Source organism: Myotis brandtii, unplaced genomic scaffold (assembly GCF_000412655.1).
Source record: "Myotis brandtii unplaced genomic scaffold, ASM41265v1 scaffold112, whole genome shotgun sequence".
Classification (NCBI taxonomy): Eukaryota; Metazoa; Chordata; class Mammalia; order Chiroptera; family Vespertilionidae; genus Myotis; species Myotis brandtii.
Window position 1 is genome coordinate 599213 of NW_005353838.1, and position 10404 is coordinate 609616.

Sequence of the window (10404 nt, forward strand, 5' to 3'; positions counted from 1 at the left end):
TAAGGACAGGGGTATTTGTTTGCAAAAAAAAAAAAAGTCTGCCTTAGAACAGCTAGTCAGATATGTATGTAAAACAATCAATTCCGTTTTAAACAATGCAATATTAAACTTTTCAATTCCGTATTTTTGGAAAAATCAAATTTTAAAAATCCTATGATAAAAAATTATGTGCAGATTTTATTTTTTTCTCAAAATTAAAACCAGATCCAAAGGTTGGGGTGTCACCTTTTTGTACTTTACCTCTGCACAATCTCAATCGCCTGGTCCCAATCTTGCAAAGCCAGTTGTAGTTTCATTTTCTGTACTAAAGCAGGGAGGAAACTTGGAAAGTTCACAATTACTTGGTTCACAGTCTCCAAAGCACCTAAATAATTCTGGCGCATCTCAAGGCATTGTGCCTAATGGGAGGAAAAGAAGTGGCATCAAAACTGTGATCATATATACCAAGGTTCTCACAACAGTTATCTTGAAGTCGGGAGAAAACTAGTGTTTAGCATTTTTTATATTTTTGCTCTCTGACCTTTCTGTAAGGAAGTGATCACTTTTATAATAAGAAAAAAATAGTTTTTATCAAAACAAAAGTTTAAAACATCACAGAACAATAAAAGTTTTAAATTCCACTTTTAAATACTTGAGAAATACAATTAATGTTAAAAATGTTTTTAGAAACACCATAAAATAATGTTTCCTTTTAGAATAAAATATTTCCTGTGTATTCACAAGCAGCAACTAAAACTAAGATATTTTGTACCTTTAAAAAATATTTTCAAGATAAAGAAGATTTTAAAGAATAAGCAAAATAACAGCAAAGAAAATCATCAACAAAATGAAAAGACAACCTACTGGATGGAAGAACATATTTGCCAATGAAACATCTGATAAGGGGTTAATGTCCAAAATTTATAAAGAACCCATACAACTAAACACCAAAAAAGCAATCAAATAAAAAAATGGGCAAAGCACCTAAATACGTAGACACTTTTCCAAAGAGGACAAAGAGATGGCCAATAGACAGATGAAAAGATGCTCAACTTTACTAATCATCAGAGAAATGCAAATTAAAATTACAATGAGATATCACCTCACACCTGTCAGAATGGTTATCATCAATAAATCAACAGACAAGTGTTGGGGAGGATGTGGAGAAAAGCAAACCCTCTTGCACTGTTGGTGGGAATGCAGATTGGTGCAACCATTGTGGAAAATCGTATGGAAGTTTCTCAAAAAATTAAATATGGAACTGCCTTATGAGGCAGCAATTTCATTTCCGGATATATATCTGAAAAAACCCAAAACACTACAGTGGACCCTCGGTTCTAGAACTTAATTTGTTCCGGAAGGCTGTTTGAGAAGCAATTTGGTTGAAAACTGAATCATTTTTTCCCCATTAGAAATATTCACAGCATAATTTCCTGAGATGTTAACAACACGAGGTATAGTGGTAAACTGACTCATACTCACACATTCTCTCCTTTGTTTGTCACCTGAGAGATGCCTGACTAATTCTATAAGAATCAGCATGTAAAAGTTGTTGGGTCAAAATCCAAATTGTGGAAAAACGGGAGATATTCGAGAACTAAGGTTTGACTATAATTCAGAGGAATATATGCACCTGTATGTTCACTGCAGAGTTACTTATCTATAGCCAAGATATTGAAGTAATCCAAGTGCCCATCAATAAACAAGTGGATAAAAAAGTTGTGGTTTATACATACAATGGAATATTACTTGGCCATAAAAATGAATGGAATCTGCCCAGACCGGTTTGGCTCAGTGGACAGAGTGTCGGCCTGCAACTGAAGTGTCCCGGGTATCCCCAATAGCTAGAGTGATATCTCACATATATTAGACAGGGTGCAAATGTTTGGTGAATAAATAACATAGGAACCACAACCACCAACACCAATAACAACAAAAACAATTAAAACTGACCTAGGATTGAAGAATTTGGCAGGGAATACATTTCTCTAGTTTACTGCTCATTGTCCTATATAAACATAAGTCCCTTCTACAATTGAGAGTTGATAAAAGTAACGTGAAGATTATTTTTGATCCACTTAGTTTTGTTGGGTTTCAACTATATTATGAATAAATTTTAAAACATGATTTGTTTACCTAACTCCAACTCACCTTACCCAGCAGAGCAAAAATATCATTTCCATTTTGTAATCCCTCTTCAAAAGATCTTAGTGCTCTTTTAGTATAAGGTTCTTTTCCTCTTGTAACATCAAGCCATGCTCTCAAGATCTGTCCCTGTAAAATGAAAAATTCTAATCATACTTCCATTTCTTTGGGGAAAAAATGGGTAAAAGAAGTAAACCTAATGTCTTTTCTTTTTGGTAATTAATAACAAAAATCACTCTATTAAATAATATTATGAACAATAAAACTGTGCAGTAAAAATGCTTTCCAACTGTTGCCAGCCTAGAGTATGGGAAAGTATTAAGAATTTCAGCCTTACTACTCTGCTCAATATTAATACGAAGAAGCTTATCAAAAAGTCCATTAACGCTAAATAATCAATATTCTTATCTGGGACTTTGCCAGCAAATTGTTATTAATAATAGTTAAATATGTAATTTGAGACATAAGAATTTGTGACCTCTTTTTGAGCAATCAGACTAAATGAACTAAGATGGAAAAACAGGCTTCACATACATTAAAAATTAAGATAATGTGGCAATGTTTTCTTTAATATGTGACTAGTCCAGTGAGTTTCAAATGCAAGCATATATGGCCCAAGAAATTACAAACTGAAGAAGTCATGGATGTTTACCTTCAGAAATGTTAGTGAGCCAATGGGTTGCAAGATTTACAGTGTTGAAAAGAAGATGGACATAGGTCGAATATTTTTCTTTTTAATTTCAAACAAAAATTATGAAATCTGCTCTTCTATCAGATGTATAGTCCATGGCTGGTGTGGCTAAATGGTTAGGTTAGAGCTGGGATAGCAAACCCTTTCTCTGCCAAGGTTCATTTGAATATTTAGCAGTGATTCCCAAAGTGGGCGCTACCGCCCCCGGTGGGCGCTGCAGCGATCCAGGGGGGCAGTGTAGCAAACCCTTTCTCTGCCAAGGGTCATTTGAATATTTATAGCATCATTATCCAGACATACAAAGTTACCAACTTAAAAATTAGCCCTCTATATTTGGCCAAAGATTTAATTAACTCACTCCTAATGCCTTGGCAGGGCCAGGTCAAATGATTTTGCAGGTCATATACGGCCCAAGAGCTGGATGTTCCCCACCACTGGGTTAGAGCATCAGCCTCTGCACCGAAGGGTCTCAGGTTGAATTCCCGGTCAAGGGCATGTAATTTATAGCATCATTATCGGGACATACAAAGTTACCAACTTAAAAATTAGCCCTCTATATTTGGCCAAAGATTTAATTAACTCACTCCTAATGCCTTGGCAGGGCCAGGCCAAATGATTTTGCAGGTCATATACGGCCCAAGAGCTGGATGTTCCCCACCACTGGGTTAGAGCATCAGCCCCTGCACCGAAGGGTCTCAGGTTGAATTCCCGGTCAAGGGCATGTATCTGAGTTGCAGGTTCGATCCCTGGCTGTGGTCAGGGCACATGAGTGAGATAACCAATCAATGTCTCTCTCACATAGGTGTTTTTCTCTGTCTCTGTCTTTGTGGTCAGGGCACATGAGTGAGATAACCAATTGTCTCTCTCACATAGGTGTTTTTCTCTGTCTCTGTCTCTCTCACCTCCTCTCTTTCTCCCTACTCATCCTTCCACTCTTTCTAAAAATCAATGGAAAAATATCCTCGGGTGAGGATTAACACAAAAAATTATAGGTTACTTCATAAACTTATAAATCTTTAACTGAGATTATATTTAGCTCTCTGTGTCTCACCTGAAAAGACAGCTAATACTACTCAAACAGTGCTATTTCTACTCACTTGATCAGTGTGCTTATTTGAATTGTTTCAACTACTATCTCTGGGTGGATAATTCCCAAGCTTTACTTGCAGCCCAGTACCTCTTTTAATATTTTCTTTTTCCAACAGCTCATGTACTATCTCTATTCCACTCTTCTCCAGAGCCTGGAATATAGCATGTCTTCAGCTAAACACATCTCTCTTTAAGATTACCTTCTTAATTCAACGTAGTTTCCATTTATGTTAACTAGTCTCTGAATTGTCCAGGCTTAAAACCTCAGAGATATCCTCAGTATCTTCCCTTCTTATTTACAATCAGTTGACAAGCCTTGTAGATATTTAATAATTCTCAACTTTGTACCCCCTCTACAGTATTTTAGTATCGGCCCTCAAAGTCTTCGGCCAGAAAGCAGTACCCTTTTGGCTGCATTCTAGTTTCCCCCAGGTCAGTCCACCCTATACAGCATGTTAAACTAATCTTCTGAATCTGTACTCTAATAACATCGCTGCAGTGATTAAGAACCTTTGGTGGTCTTTCAATGCCTATCGAATTAGATACAAATACTGTATCTCACTGTCAAGATCCTTCAATTTGCCCCAACCCACATCTCCACATTTTTCTTCCATCCTCTTCATCTATGTACCCCATGTTCCCATCAAATATGAAGAGTCTCACTGTACCCAGAACCGATATGTCTCCTTGTTTTTCTCATTTCCACCTATTACTTCCCACCTTGGGAGTATCCACTTCCCTTTTTCATAATCTTTGCCTATGGAAACTATCCATCTTTCAGGTTTTAGTTCAAATGCTACTTCAAGAAATTCTTTCTCATTCTAATACTTACAGATGTTATCTTTCCTCAAGTACCTAAAATAGTGCCTAGCTGCAGCACAAAGCAAGCAAGCAATGAATGTCAACTATTATTTTCCTGCACTCTTTAATCACACCTCTCTCAACATATTGGCTGGGTATATGACCTATGACAACTGCTACATGATCCATTCAGGACAGTGAAGCTTATGCATTCCTTGTCTTTGTATTATTAACAGTGCAAACAATGGTGCCTTGTACCTACAGAAGTTCAATAAGGAGAGTGGGAGGGAAGGAAGGAAAGGAATAAGGAAGGAAGGGGTAGGAAGAAAGGAAGGGAACCAGGGAGAGATCATTTCAAGAGTTAATAAACAGCATAAAAATAAACCACCTTTGAGAACCACAACTTTACAAAATAATAAAATATTAAAATAAAGCTATTATTTATAAAGTGAGACTAGAGTAAGCAATAACAAAGAATTAAACAGCAGTTACCACTGAATATATAAACAACATATTTCCTTTAATGTCACTATTTCACAATAAGAAAACCAGCTACCTCTTTACTACCATCTGACATTTTGATCATTCTGTCAATGTACTCTCTCGCTTTCTCGTGACGACCAACGTGCCATAAAAATAAGCCTGCGTGGTACAAAGCTCTCGGTTCTGCTCCTTTACGCAGCTCCTTCACTTTGGCATCTGATTCCAGAATAGCTTCTCTATCTGGAATGGAAAAAGAAGACATAAATGAAAGTTAAATTCTAGACCAAGTATTTATAATAGGTCAGATGATTAACAGGGGAGAGAATTAAGTTCTTCTCTCTATAGCAGAACTGTCAAATAGAAATAAAATGCAAGCCACATGTGTAACTTAAAATTTTCTAGTAGCCACATTAACGAGGCAAAAAGAAACAAGTAAAATTAGTTTGTCCAGTATACCCAAATTACTTCACCTATAATTTGATAAGAAAACCTTTGAGATTCTTTGTTTTCTTCTTACTAAATCTTTAAAATGTGGTATATATTTTATACACATCTCTCATTAAGTTGCTAAATTTCATCCAGAAATACTTAATTTGTACTTTGATTTCATAAAATTTATGAAAAAGTATATTCATTTACTCATTGTTCTAAACATAACTTCTAATAGCTGAATCAAGTTTAAAATGTAAAAATAATTAGAACTCAATTACAAATTTGGTTCCTCAAACTAAGCCCAAGTGCTCAATAGCTGCATGTGGTTAATGATCACTGTAATGTACAGTTCTAAATTTTATGTCATCCCCAAGATATAAAGGCTATAAATGCAACTTTTAAAATAAGACTTGAAAAATTAGCAATGATTCTAAAATGATGTAATTATTAGAGGCAAACCAGAACTTGTATTTAAATTACCCAATTCCCTAATCCATTTCTAAAATATATCAACATGGGGGGCTACTGTCACAGGCGAGTGAAAGGTAGTATAATCGTTGTTCCTTACATAGGTTAATAACTGCCTGACTGCTCCCTTAAATATTTAGATAGTCTACTTCTAACAACTCTAATCATTACTATCAAACCTATCATATGTGAGTATGTGCTTAGGACACAAATGTCAATTAGATCCAAATCCTGGATCAAAGCAGAGCAGGAGCAGTTATACAATAAGGAAGAAGGAAATGTCCAAGTTGAGGGCGGTGATTCTAACAGCCTCTACCTTTCTGAAAATGGCTTCCAAGGAAAGATAAGTGACCCTTCCTTTTAGCTCCAATGACAGAAATTTAAATTGAAGTGTTGAATCACCAAGGTCCCACTTCATGACTTTCGGAAATACAATCATTTTCGGTGGGCTACAGCTTGCTTGGCAAGAAGACTCCTTCTGCCTGCCGCCCACCTCCCTTCAGAAACGTTTGTTAAAGAACCACGAAAAGAACTCATCCGGCAGGAGCAGGAGCTGTAGTCTTCTGCCCAGATTCCCATCAGGTCCCTAATGAGGCATCAGTTAGCTGGGACACCATCTGCACAAAGTTAGCTCTTGCCACATCGCAGCTCAAGTTCTTATTACATCACAGCTCTTTTATATTCAGGACTTACGTCAGAACTCAGGAAGAATGTACAGGAACAATCCAGGCCTTTTCTAGGCACTACTGACAAACCTCTGGGCCCCTCCTGGGCTCACGCCTACTCAGCATCACATATGGTGAAAAGTAGAGTCAGTACTCCAGTGTCCCTCAGCAATATTTCTGCCTCCATCTTTTTAGTGTCCCGAAAATCACACTTCCCAACAGAATCAATACTGTTGGGAATAATCAATTAAATGAAAACTTGATTCTAGGAAGAAAATATTTTGTACTAATTTTTTTAAAGGCTTACTGACTATAGCTCTCCTATGAAACTTCTCTGCTCCAGCTTAAATCTCCTACTGGGGCACAGAGAAAGGGGCTCCACAGAAGAGTTGAATCCTGAACCAATTCCATGTGTTTGCCCATGGATTTCTCCTGCCTGACAAATATGCTTTATCCTGAAATCCTGCCTGTCTTTCAAAGATCAGATTAAGTTCCTATCTTTCACGAAGCTTTCCCAGGCTACTCCTATGGATTAATAGTACATACTATTTTCCATTAATTCGGGGTTAATTTGTTTTATTTATCATTTTATTTAATAGCAACATTAGAATTTAATCTTGGTGTTTTTAAAAAAATCTTTATCGTTGAAAGTATTACATATGTCCCCTTTCTCCCCCCATTAACCCCCTGCCCTTAATATTGGTGGTTTTTACATTTTCTTTTTTCAACTAGATCATACAAGATGTTATGGATCACAACTTATATGTATAATATTAAGTAAATAAATATATAAAGACAGTTCACACAATTTGAATTGCTGGTTTTGCATAAAGTTTTTCTATAATATTTTCCAAACTATTACTTAATAAAAATTTACTGAATATCTTCCAAGGATTAGCCCTCTTGGGGACATAAAAGCCTTTAAGAAGCTTAAGATATAGCAAAAGAAATACACTGTATAAAGCTATATATTTGAACATAACTGGTTATAAAGTTGGCTGTTGCAGAGCAATTTATTTACATACCTGTTTGGGGCTATTCTTTTTGTTTGTTTGCTTAACAACTGCTAATATATGTTCACCTTTATGTTAACTCAAACAACGCCTATGTACAAATGAAAATTCTTCCAAAGGATATAAGGAATATGAAAGCAATGTAAGATACGTATTTCTTCTGCTTGATGAACTTACAATCTTGTCGGGATGATAAAACATACATGATATAAAAAGTACCTATAGATAATATGTAATACAGTATGATCAGACTAAATGCTATGGTAATTGAGAAAAAACAAAATAAATTGAGCAGGAAAAATTGTCCTACTATACCTGGATTAGGACTCATTTTATGGGCGTATATCAGTGCAAGCAGAGAACAAAGTGATACATCTGGTTTATTTTTAAGAGTCTCAAATTCTCGAAGAGCTTCTTGAGTTTTACCTGAAAGTCAAAATTATGATGTGAAAAATTATTCTTAGTGCAAAACAAGAATTCAATGCAGCACGGTTAATAATTTGCACATACCTTCCATTAATGTACCATAGGCATGATAAAATCTGAAGACGGGGTCATTACCATACTTCTTAATTCCTTCACTGGCAACAAGCAACACGTGATGGAAATACCTCTCTTGACAATAGTAATTAATCAAAGTCTAAAAGGAAATAAGAACTAAATGTTACAAGGAGATTCTGGTGTCCTGAGATATCTAAGCAGATATTAATCTAAAATCTTGAATAATCTAAAACTTGTTAAAGCATAGCACTCAATACTAAGAAATACAGAACACAATGAACACAAAATTATTTAAATATCTTGGTGTTTTCTAATAATTTCAATCCTTTCTTCTAAATTGTTAAGCGAATATTCTCTGGAACTTTTACTTTGCCTCCCTCCTGCTCTCTAGTCTCCGCCTTGGCTATATTTCTTGAAAGTCTGATCCATACTCCATCTCCAAGCCCCCCACAGCACATCTCAATAAAATGCAGTTTTCCTCCAGTGCCCCCTCCTAGAGGGGAAATGATCTCTTAGTTTCCCAATACTAAGGACACTTTTAATATCATTTTACTTGACTTCTGTCCAGCATCTAACTAAGAATGTACTTCTTAGTATCTAACTAAGAATCTAACTCTCTGGAAAGGCAGTGGCATGGTATTGTAAAAAGGACTTGGCTGCCCTGGCTGTCCCGGCCTGTGTGGCTCAGCAGTTGAGCATCCACCCAGGAACCAATAGGCCTCTGGTTCCATTCCTGGTCAGGACACATGCCCGAGCTGCAAGCTCCATCCCCAGTAGAGGGCGTGCAGGAGGCAGACAACTGACCGACTTCTGCGCATGGGCCACGAAGTTTCAATCACACTGTACATGCGCGCCCGCACGTGGTATTTTGTGGAAGAGCCACACTCAAGGGGCCACAGAGCCGCATGTGGCTCGCCAGCTGCAGTTTGCCGACCACTGCTCTAGTCTAAGTGATGAGGAACACAACAGTTTTTAGCATGAAAAGTGTTTTTATTAAACAATCCCTTTTGGGTGGTAGTACAAAGGATACATTTCAAGTGATGACAAAAATTTAAGGGGTTGGGAGTAGGCTTCACAGGAAGATACAATAATGTAAAAATTTAGGCAAAATATCAACACTACAGCATTCCCTACCACTGCCAAAGTGTCCTGCATCCACCTACCACCATCTCTAATGAAGCACCCATTTTATTTACCTGTTTACGGTCTAACGTCTCCTAGTCAAATGTAAAATCCGAGATTGAGAGGGTTTTATCTAATGTTATTATTGCAGGGCTTATAGCGAATAGTGCCAGACACACGAGGCATTCAATATATCTAATGCATTAATTTAATTAAGGTTTTCTCCGGCACTAGCCATACAATGTATGGAGGCAGTGACTGCTCCATTCTGCTCATCACCATCTCCAGCGTGTGGTGGACACACTGTGTGCGCCCTTCATCACGATCTGCTGGACGAAGGATTTGGTGCACAAAGGTACAGAGAGCACCGTCATCCTAAAAGCAACTTCTTTTCAAGTCTTATGTCTTTGTTTTCACATAATTTATTTTTTTAAGCAAATTGAATACTGTCTTTTCTCTTCTTTTTTTAAAAAAAAATTTATTTAGTTGATTTTTTACAGAGAGGAAGGGAGAGAGATAGAGAGTTAGAAACATCGATGAGAGAGAAACATCGATCAGCTGCCTCCCGCACACTCCCGATTGGGGATGTGCCCACAGCCAAGGTACATGCCCTTGACCGAAATCGAACCTGGGACTTTTCAGTCCACAGGCCGACGCTCTACCCACTGAGCCAAACCGGTTAGGGCTTCACATAATTTCTTAAGTGGGTTGTCAGTCAACGTCTGCTGAGCCGATGAATCGGTGATACACAGAGAAGACCATCCCCCTAAAATAGAGCCTCCTCCATTTTCCAAGCTCTGCCTCTGTTTCCATCTCATCTTCCCGCGCTCCTTTCGGGAGCGGGCATAGTTGGCTGGAAGTTACTAAAATCTCACCGGGAGGCGCTGGAGGTGTCATGTGTGGACCAAGGCTTCCGAGCAAACGGCACGAAAGTAAACGCGCACCCAGCAGATAGGGCGGGCCAGGCAATCCGGGGAGCGGCGCGCGGGGGAGGCCGCCCTGACCTCGAGCTCCC

At 37.7% G+C, this 10404-nt stretch overlaps 1 protein-coding gene across 1 annotated transcript in view; it reads right to left on the reverse strand.

The window, feature by feature from the left end:
- TTC21B (tetratricopeptide repeat domain 21B) overlaps nucleotides 1-9763 on the reverse strand; it is a 64172-nt gene extending 54409 nt beyond the window's left edge. The window contains exons 1-6 of the mRNA XM_005857718.2: nucleotides 9713-9763; nucleotides 8277-8406; nucleotides 8082-8192; nucleotides 5262-5428; nucleotides 2131-2253; nucleotides 241-398 (exon numbers count right to left, since the gene is read on the reverse strand). Coding sequence (XP_005857780.1) covers nucleotides 241-398; nucleotides 2131-2253; nucleotides 5262-5428; nucleotides 8082-8192; nucleotides 8277-8406; nucleotides 9713-9763 — 740 coding nt within the window. The remainder of the gene's footprint in view (nucleotides 1-240; nucleotides 399-2130; nucleotides 2254-5261; nucleotides 5429-8081; nucleotides 8193-8276; nucleotides 8407-9712) is intronic.
- Nucleotides 9764-10404: the final 641 nt, after the last annotated feature.